At 51.1% G+C, this 16,039-nt stretch overlaps 1 protein-coding gene across 2 annotated transcripts in view; it reads right to left on the bottom strand.

The window, feature by feature from the left end:
- GRIK3 (glutamate ionotropic receptor kainate type subunit 3) overlaps positions 1–16,039 on the bottom strand; it is a 215,082-nt gene that overhangs the window by 70,400 nt on the left and 128,643 nt on the right. For both annotated transcript variants that reach the window (XM_035019078.1, XM_035019079.1), the window contains exons 2-3: positions 15,583–15,759; positions 5,006–5,263 (exon numbers count right to left, since the gene is read on the bottom strand). In XM_035019078.1, the coding sequence (XP_034874969.1) occupies positions 5,006–5,263; positions 15,583–15,759 (435 nt within the window). The remainder of the gene's footprint in view (positions 1–5,005; positions 5,264–15,582; positions 15,760–16,039) is intronic.

The raw sequence follows: 16,039 nt of genomic DNA, 5'->3' as shown, positions 1-16,039 counted from the left end.
CCCCACACAGACCGCCTACTTTGAGAGCCTTCCAACAGAGCCTCTGGGCTTCCAAAGCCATTTCTGACACAAATGCCTGGATCTGTTCAACTTCTCCTTCCCATTCTGGAGGGCTGGACATCAGGAAAGCCATCTGGCGTACATCATTCCCCTCTGCTGAGGAGGACAGAGATATATCCTTGTGACCTAAGCCTCCCAAGGAGCTCCCAAACAGGCTTTGCCACGGCCACCGGCATCAGGATCCCCCAGCCCCCTGGAAGGTCTCAGACCCAAGTGTATGGCCTGGCGAAGGGCTCTGGAGTCCTGGAGTGGTCTGGATCTAACAGGGGCCCCAGTGCTTCCCAATACCAGACTTGACAGGGAGGAGGAAGGGGCCATCAGCTGACCTGCGCAAGGGAGAGAGGGGCCACAACCTCTTCTGGAACACACACCAGCCTTACCCTCCCTCCCCAACTCACCCCAGAAATTCTCAGTTGGGCTGAATGATGCTGCCCACTCACACTTCTTAGCCTGGGAGGCTCCCCGCCTTCACTTTGCTCCCACTTGCTCAGTGTTCAGAGTCATGCGCGGCATCAGCAGGCACGTGAGCTTTGGGGATCCAGGAAGTGAGGACAGGGACAGCCTGCACGCTGGAGCATGAGGCTACCAGAGTCTTCTTGTCAGCCAAGTGCATTGCCCCGTGTAATACACAGTGACCCACATTTTCCAGCAGGAAATGTCAGACCTTCTCCTCATCAGTGTATTCCCAAAGGAGACCAGAGGCTCATAGCCCACCCCAGCAGAGGACGAGGCTCTTGGCTTGCCCGAGATGAGCCTTCCTTCCTGGCTGCTTCCCTAATCAATCTCTCTCAAAATATCTGCAGTGAATCATGGTTGTTAGAATCCTGCTTTTCACTTACAAAGCACTTCTGCTTTCATTACCCTATTTAAAATCTCCCTGTCCTAGAAGGCATGTAGACTAGGGGCTTTTGTTCCAATGTACAGACAAAGAAACTGAGGCCCACAGAGGTTAAGTGACCACCTCAAGGTTCTGCAGATCGCTAGCTGTGGGATCAAGATTCGAGACCCAACCTTCTGGCTCTTAGGCTGCGGCCCTTTTCTCCATCTCAGCTTTTTCTAAGACCCTTCCTTTCACTCTTGACATGAATTTGCCTTTGTGCGCAGATTAGGTTACGAAGGTGACCACTGGTTCCTATAATTTAATCATTTGTAATATTCTCTGACTGATGATCCGGCATCCTGAAACCATGTGCCAAACTAATGATCAAAGTTGTTTACATTCCTATCATCCCTGTGTTTTGGTGGGTACACAAAATCATATTGTAATCCCTCCAACCAAACCTCCAATCAAACCCCAACATCTGTGTTTCGCTTCCTGCCCCATAGAGGACAGGCCCACCTAACAAATCCCACCCATCATCATCTAGGCTATCGTATGGTCATGAAGTAATGGAAGGCTCTAGAACAAAAAAAGCTCTTGCCCATGCTTTCCTCTTGCTCCTGTCTCCTGACTAACCCTGGTGCTTCTCCATGAGGCTGTGGCTCCCCCTGATTCTAGGGAACTGTAACAACTCTCAACGGCACTGACCTCTCCGTGTCATCACGCAGTCATCCTTGCCCCTGGGATCCCAGGCACACTTAAAAAGAGTTCTCTCTGCAGTCGATTGCAGGGATGACCTGAATTCTTCACCCCACCCTGTAGCTACACCCTTCGCTACGTAACTTTGCAGTGACCTCCAACTGTGGGCAGGTGACCTGCCCCACTCAGGACACTGGGCTCCAGCACGCGTAACCTGTGTTGGCCAATGGTGTATCAGCAGGCGTGCCACAATTCGACAGTGGAAACAGAAGTGCACCCTGGGTCTCTTCTTTTGCACCCTCTCCCATTGTCATGACAATATGCCTGGGCTAGCCTGATGCTGCCGGTCATCTCCACCAACAGTCAAATGACCCCCGGGCAGGGGAGCGATCCATCTGAGACCAGAACCACCACCTGGCCAAGCTCAGCCAATCAGTGAGCCCACAGACTTGGGAGCTAAACATATGCGTGGTATTCGAAGCCATTAAGTTTTGGGGGGTGGCTGGAGACACAGCATCAACGTAGAAGTATCATAGAGACCGGTGTGCCCCCTTCTAACGTGCTAAGAGAACCGTGATTTTGTTCGGGTGGCCTGGTGCCAGTCCCCAGAGCTGACTGGTGATTGGTTAAGAGCCAGTCAGGGGCGCTCCCTTTCCTATCGGACTATGCTTGGGGTAGTAGGCACGGACTCAGTCTGCCGTCCAGGACGGTCTGCTGGACGGTTTCTAGACAAATTTTCCTCCTTGATAAGAGGCAGGAGTCACATTAGGAAAAATCTCTTTGGCTCCTGCCTCTTTCCTTCTATTTCCTAGGGTGTTGGCACGTGAGGATGGGCTGCTTGGAGCTGTAGCAGCTCTATTTTGACCGTGAGAGAGAAAACCAAGAGAACTGCAGGGATACTGACCCAGTGCCCCGGACTCTGTTGAGCTGCTAAGCCAGCCCTGGAATGGCCCCTCTTCAGACTTCTTGTCCTTCAGAGAACGAAGTGCCTATTGCTCGAGTCAGTGGGAACTGGGTTGTCTGTGACCCCAGCCAGAACATCCGAATGCACACAGCCCCCAAAGCCCACTATGAAGTGCTTCCCACTCGGAGGGGGGGGCGGTTGAGGACTCACTAGTTGTCCCTTTGAAATAGCCTGCTTCTGGGAGTACACCTCTTACCACCCACCAGTCCTCATCAAAGTCATCTTACTATTTGACTGAATCCAACCCTGAATCCCTACTACCCAGTGTGTTCTTGACCAAACGGGCTCCATCCTGGACTCCCCTGTGTTTTTAAATGTAATTGAACCGAATTGAAAATCAAGTTGAATTAAACTCTAATTAAATCCTGGAAGAAAGGGTGTTCTAGGCACTGGTAAGGGTGAAGAAATGAAGATGGAATCCCTTCTCTTCTGAGAAGCTAATCATGCTGGGGGAGAGTGCGTGTCCACCCAGAGGCGACTGGGCATGCCAGGCCACCCCAGCAAATAATCAAGGGATGCGCTCGTACGGTTAGGGCGAAGGCACTGGAGAGCAGGGAGCTCCAGAAGGTAGCATCAGCTCTGAGCAGCCTCATCCACCCTCTGCAAAGCCTCTGCCCCCACCGCCTCCAGTCCGGAGGCCCCAGGACCGCGGGGCCGTGGTCCGCACCAGCGTCTCTTCTGACTGTTCTGTGTTCAGCTACACACTCTCACGTCCAGTTCTTCCCTTCCATCCTGGCCCCGAGTTCTCTTCCAGGCAGCCCCTCCAATCCCGGCCTCCTCTGTCCCTGCCTGCATCGGCGGCTACCCCCCGAGTGTGTCCTTTCCCTGCCACGCGCCCCGTGCGATGTCATCACAGTCACCTTCGGGAACTCTGCTTTCATTATTCCACTTCTTTGCTCAACAACACTCAGTGCGCCTTGGCTGCTTCCAAGGTCAAGTGTGAACTCTGAAGCCAGACAGCGGAACCCTCGCGCAGCCTGATACGCTCGGTTTCTCTGACCTTTAGCTCCCACCTTCCGAACTTGAATCTTCTCCCCCCGCCAGGCCGTGCTCTCGAGGAGGCTGCCACGCACGATCCCGCCGCCTCAGTTTTTGCTCACGCTGTCCCCGCAGCCAGTGCTGCCCTCATGCCTGCTCTGTCTGTCTGTCCATCCTCGAGGCCCCGCTCATGTCTCTTTTCCTCTGTCAGCCCAGATTAGCCAAGGCTGCAGGGCTTCCTCTTCCCGAGTGCCTTGGCCCTGACTGTATGTACCCGGCACTTGATTCTTAGCTCTAGTGGCCTGGAATGACCAGTGACCACTGGGTGCCCGCTCACGTCCCTACGCTAGGATTCACTCCTCCAAAAACGATGGGATCGCCACATCCTCCTTCTTCTCCCTTACCAGCGCCCGGCACTCTCTTCCTGCAATATTTAATTACAATTTATTTCATCTCGATTTTTAATTCAATTCAATTCAGTTCAGTTCCACAAGCATTTGAAAACATCTAGGTTGTACCAGGCCCTGTTCTAAATCCTGGAGGCCCACAAGGCTCATGGTCTGGGCAAGGAAGCGGGCTCAAAACCACACAATCCTACCCAGCAGTGTCCTAACACAGATCATCTAACAGGGCTGCCAAAACGCTGGCCGTCACCTGGAACGGGGTACTCATGCCCCTCAATGGCAGACAGCTCATGCTGGGGGCAGTGAGCGGGGGTGGGGGCCTCTGCCCGCCACGATCTCCTGTCTGGTACTGTGAGCATAGCAGGAACGCAATAGATGCTTGTAGAATCCCAAGTTAAATAGACACCTTTTCTGAGGGATTCTCTCCCCAGGATTCCCACTCCCCATTAGGAGGTAATCAAGAGCTGACACAGAATCACAGGCTGCAGAGAGCTGGAGGGCTCTTTCCAGGCTGGATGCTATAGATCTTGACTTGACACATGGGCAGAGAAGGGCCAGATGGGTTAAGAGACTTGCCAAGGTCACTCTCTCTTAAGAGGCCAGGCTAAGAAATGTCTTGGGACTTGAGTCTTTTGAAAGAAAGAGGAAGAGGGGAAACAGCTCTGTGCTATTCAGCTAGTAAGTGTCACCGTCAGCACAGTCCCCAGCCCTGTGTGTCCAGAGCCTGCGCCCGTAGCTGGCTCAGAGCTGCCCACGTTCGCTGCAGACGGGAATGTGAGTCTGAGAGAGCGGGGCAGGTGTGGGCACGGCTGCAGGAGGGAGTGCGGGTGCTGCGTGCAGACATGAGCATGCTACAGGGGGGTGGAGGTGGGAGTGTGGGGAAGGTGTGGGGCGGGCGAGAGGCGAGTGGCTGGCGCGCCCAGGGCTGCGAGGCAGTGCAGGGGCGAGTGGCCGGGGGAGCTGCTCGGCTCGGGTGTGAGTGTGCCCCCTCCCCCAAGGGCAGCTGCACTGGGCGAGTAGATCCTGGGGCTCTACCTCCCTCACCCCCTGCTCTCAGCCCAGCCAGGCCTGGCTACCCACCTGTACCGTCATCGTAGACCACGGTGGCCGATCGCCACTTGAGGTACTGGACCAGGTCGAGGATGGCATGGCTGAGGGAGGCGTAGTCGGGGTAGAGGTTCACGTAGAAGGTGTCCTTGTTGTCCAGTGGGTGGTGTTTCCAGCGCAGCTGGATGTGGGGCACCTCCAGGGCATTGCAGATGGACTGGACGGCGTTGGTGCAAGAGCCCTGTGACGGCCCGAAGATCGCCACCACTCCCAGGGCCAGCTGGTCACAGGCTGCAAGGGGGGAGAGGGGGAGGCGCGGGGTCAGTGCTGGGCCTCGTCAGGCAGGGGGGGCGAACAGCTACTGGAACCTTCTGAGGGCAGGTGAATGAGGCTCCTTCAGAATCTCGGCTTCCTCCTCTGGAAGCCAGGGCTGCAACCGCCCTGCCTCGTGGATCATAGGAAGGTCGAGCGAGATCACGCGTGGGAGACCCTCAGCACAGCCCGTGAAACAGAGACGGGGATTACTTTTGGTGCTATCATCACTGTGCTGAGCACCCCCAGTTCTGGACCCAGCCCTGTTCTGGGCGGTGGGGGTCGGGGGGAAGGCTGAGAAACAGGTGGGATGAACCACCACCACCGTGGCGACTGTGAAACCTCCAGCCCCAGCCTGTTCCCCAAAGTTCAAGGTGCTCATCGCCCCTCTCGCCGGACACCACCCCATGCGTGTCCAGGATGCATCTCAGACTGAACGTGTCCCAAACACAACCCCCTCTCCTCCTCCAGCCTCCCCTCCTCAGTAAACCAGCTCCACCATCCCAGTGCTCAGGCCCTGAACCCTGGCTTCCTCTCGACTCCTCTCATTCTCTCCTATCCCACTTCCCAATCCTGCTGTGTCGCCTTTGGAATGTGCCAGAATCAGAACTTCTCGCCACCGCCACCATCCTCCTCTGCGTGCATTACTGCCGGAGCGTCCTCACCGGCCCCAGCTTCCTCAGGGACTCTCCCTACTTTTTACCTCTCCCAGCCTCAGGTGGTGACATCACTCCTTTGCTCCAAAGGCTCCAGTTTCACTCGGTCTAAAAGCCAAAGACCTTACGGTGACAGATGAGGCCCTGCTGGCTGCAGTTCCTCCCCACCCCTGTCCCACTCCTGTCCCCATCACCACCACCACTTTCCTGACTTCATCTCCCATCCTTCTCTCCCTTCCTCACAGCACTCAAGCCCCACTGATTTCCATGATGCTCCTCAAACACGCTAAGCACACTACTGCCTCAGGGCCTTTGCACTTGCTGTCCCTTCTAGCTGAAGTGCTCTTTGCTCAGGTAGCTCCATGACTCCCTCCTTCCCTTCCCTCAGGTCTCTGCATCCATGTGGTCCTACTAAAGAAGCATCCCTTGCCCAACCCATAATAAGAGTCCCTCTCCAGCCAGACTCCCGAAACCCCATACCTTGCTTTTTTTCTTTATTTATTAAATGACCACCAGAAGTCTTGTTCATTTGTTGACTTTCTCCTCCCACTAGAATGTAAGTACAAAAAGCAGCAAGGGCTTGATCTATGTTGCTATGGCTGTATCAACAATAAAGAGTACCTGAATAGTACCTAAACGTGCTCAAAGCAGTACTTGGTCTGAGCCTCTGCTGAGTGAGTGAGTATTGACTCCCTGCCTTCAGTTTGCATTCTTGCGGGAGGCCCAGGGGCTCAGGCAGGTCAGACGGCAGATGCTTCTGGGGAGGGCAAACACCGGTGGGCACAGCAGAGCTTTGAACGAGCAGCCCCAGAGCAGCTCGGGCTCAAAGGGCAGGCACAGGCTCACATAGGGATTGTGCCTGAAAGATCCTTAAAGTGGGACCTTTCAGGGGCAGTCAGGGGAAGGGCTCCCCAGGAACTCTCGCCCTTTCTTCTGGCAACTGTCTCTGATTTTCCTTCGGGCTCCTGTCTTTTCCACTCCCAGTGCCTTAGACGCTGGCCTCCTTCAGGCCCCAGTCACTGGGTTGGAGGGTGGTTCTGTGACCAGTCAGAGCCAATGGGAAGCCACGAGACCTCACACCGGGAAGGTAGCACTCTCCCTCTGCAAGGAGACGTTGGGGGAGAGAAGATCTGGAGGTGTGGTAGCCACCCTGTGCTCACAAACAAAGTGCAGTGCTTGTCTGGGAACGGAGTCACTATGCAGGTGAGCAGAGCCAAAGGAGAGTAGGAAATAAGAGCCCCCGGTCAAGTGCAGCCTTGGACCTTGGGTACATGAACTGATACGTTCTCTTTTTGCTCAAGTCACTTAGGATTTGGTGTTTTGTCACTTGCAGCCAGAGGAGCCCTAACCGATCTATCAATAAAGTGGCAGCAAAACTCACCAGCCTGCGGCCACAAGAATGATGTTATGTGCACACTTAGGAACATATGGTGCGTGTAGGAGGAGACAAGACACAGTCCCTAAGCATCGATGGGCGGTGGATTCAGACATGTCCTGGCTGCCCCAACGGCCTCTGGGAATGACGTACTCAGCTCAGCCACCCTTAAGATTTGCAGGGCCCCAGACAGGAGTATAAATGGAGGCCCACACACTATGTGGCTCAATATTAAATGTAAGTCAAGCTAACAAACTGTTATATAAAACGCACCCTTTCCTCCTACCCTGACAAATACACTTTCCTAACAACTGGAAAATCAGGTGGGCATGGAGACTTCCCATACACAGAGATGTGGGGAGGGGTGGTACCAGCTCCCACCTTGCCCCCTCTCTTTTACTGCTGGCTCTGCCCTGAACCATAAGGAGGACTACACTCTCCATGTGGACACCCCACCCCTATGTCTGAGCTCTGTCCATACCCCTGCGAACAGCTGCCCTTTGCTCACCCCTGGAAAGGGTTTAGGAGTGTGACCCTTGAAGTCTGGCTTTCCCTCTGGAGAACCACCCAGGGAAGAGGCTCATGCAGGCCTGGAGGTGGGTTCAGGGCCAACTGGGTAGGAAATTCAGGGTTCTAAATACTTGGAGCAAAGATTAGAAGGGCAGGGCACAGGCTTCTGCTAGGCAAGTGCCCTTAGTCCCACTAACCCTTTGTCCTGGGAGGAGACACTGACCAGCGGAGAGCAAGGGCAGCCCCCATAAAGCACAGACCCAGGGAAAGGCGCCCTCTTGCCTGGGCCAATGGTGGTACCAATGGATCCAGAGATGTAGTGTGGTTTTCAGTTGATCAGAGTGGGTGGTCTTCAGGGTATTTTTCTCTTCTTCATGGGACATCCACCCTCTCCTCCCTTACTGCCTCCTGGGACAAGGAGGAATTATGGACAGTGCTGTCCCTGAACTTTGTACTTGCCTCAAGAACACCAGAGAATGCCACTTGTGCCTGGGTGAAAGATACAGCACTCTGGGCGGGGGGGGGAGCTAGTTATTGCCAGGAGTCTGCTGGAACCACCTGGAACATGGGACAGGGCAGCCGTGGATGGGAGGCAGCAGGGCCAATTAGGGGCATCTCCTGGGTGACCAGGATCCCTCGTGGCCAATGTCAGGTGCACAGTGGGGCAGCGGCACCTCCCTAGTGCTTCTACAGTCAGGGAAGTGCTGCTATCCCCGCTCTGGTCACCCTACAGTCAACAAGCCTGGAGAAGCCCTCTGTGTGGGGTCAACCCCAGTGATGATAAATGCTTCCAAAATAGAACCCTGGGTTTGTTAATAAATTGTCCCATTTGGGGAAGTTCTCTTTTTAGGGCCCTCGCCCCAAGGAGGCCATGTCCTGACCTGTCCACTCACTGCTCATTCATGCTGCTCCTCTGCATCCTGGGTGTGTTGAGTGCCTCTCTGGGCACTTCGTCCCCCTAAGAGCAGGTGCTCCGTGAGGAAGAGACCACGTGTGGGTCACTTTGTAGCCATGGAGGCTGGATACACACAAAGGAGATAGTGACAGTGAGTGACAGCTGTCCAGGCCTGGTTACTCCCACTCCCCTCAAGTTGTGGGCACTCTATAAAATCTAGAAGTTTCTCTTAGGCTCTGTCTCCTAACCCTGTTTTGAACCTTCTAGCTGTCCTATGATGTCCTTGGTTTCCATCCTATGCCTCCTATCTCTACCTTTTTTCCTTTTGCCTCTAGGACCCTCTGATTGATGCTTCCTGCCAAATGACCAGTATGTTTCCCTCCCTCCACTACCACCTCCAAGAATCTGCCTTTTGGATTTCCTCTTTTGATATTTGCCTGGAGGCAGGCAGGCAACTACTTCCTATGCCCTATACCCAGCCTAACCTCTTAGATCATGGTCCCCTGTCCAGGCCCAAGGTCTAGGTATCCGGTTTGGCTGAGGCAAGGCAGAGTGGGCCAAACACAAGTTATGATTCTGCAGAGGATTATAAGAGCAATCTTGAAGGAGGCAATTTTGATTTTGACATCAGTTGTGAAGACAATGATAAAGGTAACCACAGTGATGGCTGTGAGGGTGAAGACCGTACTGTGATGATCATGGCCATGGCATGGACGAAGGTGGAACTGATGATAATGTTGACACTGCAGCATAATGGCGGGATGAGGACGGGACTGCTGATGATAAAAATGTCAGTGCCGTGACAGTCATGGTGGTGATGATGTTGGTGTTGATGAGGCTGGGGATGATGAAGATCCCAGCACTATGACAGTGATGAGGATGAGGACGATGATAATCATAGGGGTGGTGACATTGGTAAGGGTGTGAACGGAGGTGATAACAGTTTTGATAGCACCAATGAGACTGGTGATGATGAAGATGTCAGTGTCATGACCATGGCGATGGTGGTAGGAATGATGGCAGTGATGTTGGCACTGAGACTGGTGATGAGGAAGCTGTGGCCGTCTGGCAGTGACAATGACGGTAGTGACCGTGATGGGAATGAGGATGATGTGAAGGGTGGGGGTGATACCACTGTTGATGGTGACGACAGTAATTGTGGGGATGGTGCCCTGGTGTTGGTCGTGGTGACAGCCGTGGTGACAGGGGGATGATGGCCATACTGGGGTTCGTGCAGTGATTACATCTCACGGCCGGGGGGGCAGGAAGCATCCGTTCTGCCCACCACCTATTTCTTCTCTTTGGCCTCTCTCCTCATCCCTTTCTCGGTCCCCTCCGTGTTCCTGTCACCTTCCGAGGATCTCCCAGGCTGGAAGAATGTCGATGCCCCCCGAGGGACCGGGGCGGGGGTTACAGAGGCAGGAGCAGCTGCAGCTTTATCTCCAGATGTTTCCAGGGCAGCAGCCAACTCTTGCTCTGGTAGCCCTGAGCACACACCGCAGTAATTACATTATTTGTAGCTTCAATCTGGAATCCATTTTCTGGTCATTTTACAGTAACTCAGTGGTTCACAGCCATTGCAGGAGTCCACAGCCTGAATGCAGCCCCCCCTCACCCCCTTTCCATGGCAATTGTAGTTAGAGCAAAAATTATCCCAATCAATTTGTGTCTTAAAAGGAACTGAGCGGGCGCCTGGGTGGCTCAGTTGGTTAAGCAACTGCCTTCGACTCAGGTCATGATCTTGGAGTCCTGGGATCGAGTCCTGCATCGGGCTCCCTGCTCAGCGAGGAGCCTGCTTCTCCCTCTGACCCTACCCCCTCTCATGTACTCTCTCTCATTCTCGCTCTCTCAAATAAATAAATCAATCTTTAAAAAAAAAAAAAAAAAAAAGGAACTGAGCAGCCCAGAGAATAAGTGAAGGCAGAGGAGCCTGGGGGGTGCTGGGTCGATTCCAGGACCGCTCTGGTCAGGCTTGGAAGAAAACACAGGCCTCTCTGGACTGCTGGCTCAGGCACCATTTGGCAGTCACTCATCTTTTAATTTTCCACAAAACATTTAAAAATAAAGACAATAAGTGAAAGTCCCTTTTAATGGGGAAAGGCCTCTTGGGCCTCCCATGGAGGGAAGGCCTAATTTGCACGGAGCTGGTGGGGCACTCCCCACTCCCCCCGATGTGGCCCAAAGTGGCTGGATCCGGCTGTGCTGGCAGAATTGATCATTCTCATTGGGTTAATTAGAACTAAGCCCAAGGTCATCCCCCGGAAGAGTCCTAATAATGCTTCAGAGGAATACATTTTCAAAAACCAAAGATCAAAAGAAAAAATAAAGACCATGGGAACAAGGGATTCCCCAAAGGGATGGAGCGTACCTAAGGGGGAGCACCATCCAACCGCAGAAATGCCTCTGGGGTCAGACAACGGTGGTTCTAACCACAGCAGGGGTCTGTCTTGGGTATAGTATCTATTGGAGGGACATTAAGGGAAAGTGATGGCAGAGAGGAGCCTCTTAAACTTTTTTTTTTATTGAGATGTAACACAATATAGTAAAAGGCATCAATTTTAAGCACAGACTTCTCTGAAATTTTACATATAACTGCATCCATGTAACTACTACTTGGATCAAAATACAAAACATTCCCAACACTTAAGAAGGTTATCTCTTCCCCTTTCCAGTTAATATCTACTACATACTCCTCCCTCTCCCAGAGGTGACCACTGTTCATTCACGCAACATTATGCCTGCAAGGCTCATCCATGGTTTGTGTGGGAAGAATTTTTTCTTTTTTTTTATTGTTAACTCAAATTCCATTGTATAACTATACCCCAATCTATCCATTCCCCTGTCGATGGACCTTTATTTCCCGTAACATTTGGCTGTTTTCAATAAGGTGGACAGAAACTCTCTTGCAGGCATACATTTAGCTTTAGTGGACACTTCCAAACTTCCCTGAGAAGTTCAACCAGTTTTCACTCTCACCAACACTGTGCAGAAAAAAATAAACCTCAACCCCTACCTCCCACTATACAGAGAAAATCAGTGTAAGGTCATAGAGCTAAGCATGAAAGACAAAACAACAGAGCTTCTAGAACATAGGAGAAAATCTTCATGACGTGAGGACAGATAAAAATAGAACACAAAGCCATTAACCATATGGAAAATATTGACAAATCAGACTTCTTTAAGTTAAGAACTTTGTTTCTCAAAAGATGTTGCTAAGACAGGGAAAAGGCAAGCTCATTTGCAGCAGATATATGCAATGTGGAAGTCCCACAAAGGACTCCTACCCACCATATATAAAATACTCTACAAGTCAATACAAAAATGACAAGCAGCTCCATTTTAAAGGTGATTCAAAGGCTCAAAAATCACTCAAGGAAAGAGAAGATCTGAATGATCTATGAGCATATGAAAAGATGTTCAAGACCTCTGGTCACCAGGGAAATACAAAGTAAAACCGCAATGAGATACCCACCACATGAACCACCAGAAACAAAACAGACTTTATCAAGTGGTCATGATGTTGTGGAGGGATTCTCACTGCTGCGAACCGCCCAAGAGGGCTGGTACCAGGACTCTGGAAAGCCATCTGGCTGAACATATGACATCCCGTGACCTCATACTTCCACTCCTGCATGTCTACCCACCAAAAAACTGCACGTTTGTGCACCAAAAGATATCTACAGGAATGTTCATAGCAGCTCTACTCTCTGGGCCCGAATGGAAACGACTTGAATGTCCAACAGTACGTTTGAGTTTTAAAAATTGTAGTGTATTCATATAACAGACCACTACACAACAATGAATAGATTTTTGTTATATCCAACAACATAGATGAATCTCACGGGTATATTCTACACAAAGCCAAAACGTATGCACTGGTGTTCTGTTTATGTGAAGTTCAGAAATGGGCAGAGCGGTGTATGTATGACACTGATAGTCAGAACAACGGTTTTTTAGGACAGCAGTGAAGAGGCAAAAAGATGTGTAATCTAGCAGAAGATGCGGACAATAATCACACACACACACACACACACACACGCATCCATGGATCATGGTTGTGAAGGAGAAGTCCAGAGATTTATGAGGTGAAGACTTGACCTCATCTGGGGACTTGGGGAGGGCTCCCCTGAGGACCTAGACAAATGGCAATGCAGAGGTGGGACAGGGAAGGGGCATCAGAAACAAAGAGAACAGCAGGTGCAAAAGCCCGGAGGTGGGAGGAAGCGTGGCACCTGGAGGATGGCAGGTGGGGCTAGAGCCCAGAGGCCAAGGGAGCAAATGGCACAGGTGTGGCTAGAAGGTCACATCTGGGCTAGACTGGACAGGCCCCATGGGCTCTGATGATTTGGGAAAAGAACAGCAGGACACAGCAGCCGGGGTTTTAAGCAAACAAGTCAGGTGGTGGGGGATGAGGGGGCGTGGCTTTGGTCACGTGGCCCAGTCTGCCTGGACTTCCAGAGCTGGGTGTTTCTGTCTCAGGTCTACCCACCCACTACCTGGCAGTTCCACATCGTGTGGAACTCTAAGTTCCCGCTGGAGGAAGTGCCTCAGAAGACTCTGGAGTTCTGCCCGGGGCTCACTGCTGGCTGGGGAAGGTCCCCGCGCTGACTCGCAAGTATGCTACTAAAGAGTTGTCATATTATTTTAGTGACTTTTAGAAAAAATGGACAGAATACCCAGCCTAGCCCTTTGGGGTCATCATGCCCACATAAACCTCTGTTCTGATTCCAGGCGTTTGTTCTGTGTCCTCACCTTTTCACTGAGCATTTTTGGTTGAGTTCAGTCACTTTCTAGCTGGACGAGGCCAGGCAGAGGATGCCAGCAGGGGACTCTCAGTGGGGAGGTGGATATCTAACTGTACAGTGTTGGCCACAGGGCATGCAGAGAGAGAGCTGGGAGGACACCGGTAGGGAGGAAGGCAGGCCAGCACAAGGAGAAGGGTGATGAGCAAAGGACCACTCTCCGAGGCTAACAGGGTGGGATTCCTCTAGTCTGTCTGCAGGCTGGCTCTGAGACTCAGGGCAGGGGTATCAAAAATGTCAGGGGTATCGTGCTCAACGTCAGGGACCCTGTGCCCTTCAGCTTACAAGGCATGAAGGAGCAGGGCAGACGAGACAGGGGCCAGCAGTGGAGAAAGTGCCTGTAGGTGAGGCCCTTAAACTGATGGCTCAGCAGGTAGAGGGCAAACCAGCCAATGTAATAAGAGCAAAGTCCAATATGGTACCTTGTACGTGCCCGACACTGGTCTAGGCACTTCACAGAAATGTGTCTATTTTGTAGGTGAAAAACACTGAAGCACAAGGTATTTTGTTCAAGGTCACAACTAATATCAGAATGGACAAGGTGCAAGGCTAGGCAGTCTAGCTCCAAGCTCATGCTACACTGCTTTTCTATGCTAAGATGTTTACCCACAATGGGGTTTTGGAAAACAGAGCCAGCCCCAGGGAGAACCTTGGCAGGTCCTATACCTGGGAGCCCAGGAGACCTTGATTAGCTACTGGGAGCCCCTTAGAAAGACCAAGGGGATCTTTTGGATGAGCCTCAGTCTACCCAAAATGCATGAATGACACTGTCTCTAAGCTCAGCAGATAAGGGTCCTGAGCAATGATGCTCAGGCTCCCAGGCCCCATTCTCACATCATTTGTTCATTGATTCATTCAATAATTATTTCAATGAGCAGTTACTATACACCAGTCTTTTAGGTGCTAGGGTTGTATCAGTTAACAAGAGTCTTCCTTCCAGTAGTATTGGAGAAAAGGAGAAACACAACAAACACACACCCTTATTTAACTACAAATTGTGATAAGTGCCTTGAAGAAGAAAAGCAAGGGGCTATGATGGCAAATTATAGGAAGGATGATCTTGTCTTCCCTGGGAGTGAGATTCCTTAGGCCTGAGATTTTTAAATGGAGTTCTATGGAAGTCTAGGGATATATGGAAGCTGTTTCTAGAATGATCTGAGCCTCTAAGTTAATTTCAATTAAATGTGTGTGTTGTGTGTGTGTGTTGTGTGTGCATTATATTTTTAAAAACAGTAACAAAAGAGCATATGCGTATACTCAAACGGGCTATAAGCCACCCTAGAAACTGGCAGCTCATTCAGGTATTGACAAGTTGCTTTTTTTTTTCTCCCTGAGGATTTTGGAATAACGTTCTCCAGTCTTTTCTGTGCAGTCATTGGAGCTTATTGTAAATGTGTCACTAATAAAGAAGGATGCAACCCAACGTTTGTTTTGTTTTATTTTTTTAAATCCAGGTGTGGGGAAAACTGACTGGATTTACTATAGCTGATTTTTATGACTTATAATTTTCCTGTTATTGTGCAGCTAAAACAAAATATGGAAATGTATTGAATGCTGAGGCTAATATCAAACTTCAAGTGTCATCCATAGCCTCTGGGGTCAAATTATGTTAACCATAGAAGCAGCTTCATTGTTTTTTAGTAAGTCTTTTTATGGCAACTAAATGTTGCATATTTTAATTACTGATACTCTGGGTAGGATTTCAATGAAAGAAAAACAAGTTTGAAAGTGCCAGCTTCAGTTCAAAGGTGTTGGGGATATGAGCTGACCTCTACATTGCTACCTCCCCAACCCCATCTCAGGCCTCATTGTCCACCTCCTCCCATGGCCCCTCATTCCCTCACGGTACCTGCCAGTGGCCTAGAAATTCCTGATGGACAACCTGGGGGATGACACAGCCTACACTGAACTGGAAATGAGGCAGGTCCCCAAACCAGGCGGCATAGGCTCTAAGCCTCCAGCCCACCAAGAGCTGGGGCCCATTTTCAGGACCCTGGACAGCAAACACAGCTCCCTCTGTCCCCACCCCTGGAAGATATCAATCAAGGCTGCATACTCACCCTTCTTGGTGGCCTCGAAGCTGTCATGAAAGTGAATCCTCTGGATGTCATAGGTCAAGGTTGTGTTGGGCAGCAGAGTCCTGTTCCTGTTGATGATGTTGGCAGAAAATCGAAAAGCATGTTCCTCAGCATTCATGACCTGGGCGTTGGGGCCATCCACATACTCAAAGATTCCTCCTGCAACAGATGGGTAAAATCGTGTGTGCTGGGGAAGGGGGAGGGCATGCTAACAAAGTTCCTTGGCTCAGAAGGATTTATGGACAAGACTTTTCTCCCCAAAATATTCAATACTCTCTTAGATAATTCCATGCATGGAAATTGTGCTAGAGCATAAGAAATACGAAGATCCTCCTAGTTCATTTCACTCAGCCAGCAACAGAGACTGACACCCCAGACTGACAAACAGAGCCAAATAAAATGACCAGCTTATTAATATTGCTATGAAAATTCTCAATAG

This window comes from Mirounga leonina, unplaced genomic scaffold, assembly GCF_011800145.1.
Source record: "Mirounga leonina isolate KUSES-001 unplaced genomic scaffold, KU_Mleo_1.0 Mir_173, whole genome shotgun sequence".
Taxonomy (NCBI): Eukaryota; Metazoa; Chordata; class Mammalia; order Carnivora; family Phocidae; genus Mirounga; species Mirounga leonina.
The sequence above is the reverse complement of the archived record's forward strand: the minus strand, read 5'-3'. Positions and strand labels throughout refer to the sequence as shown.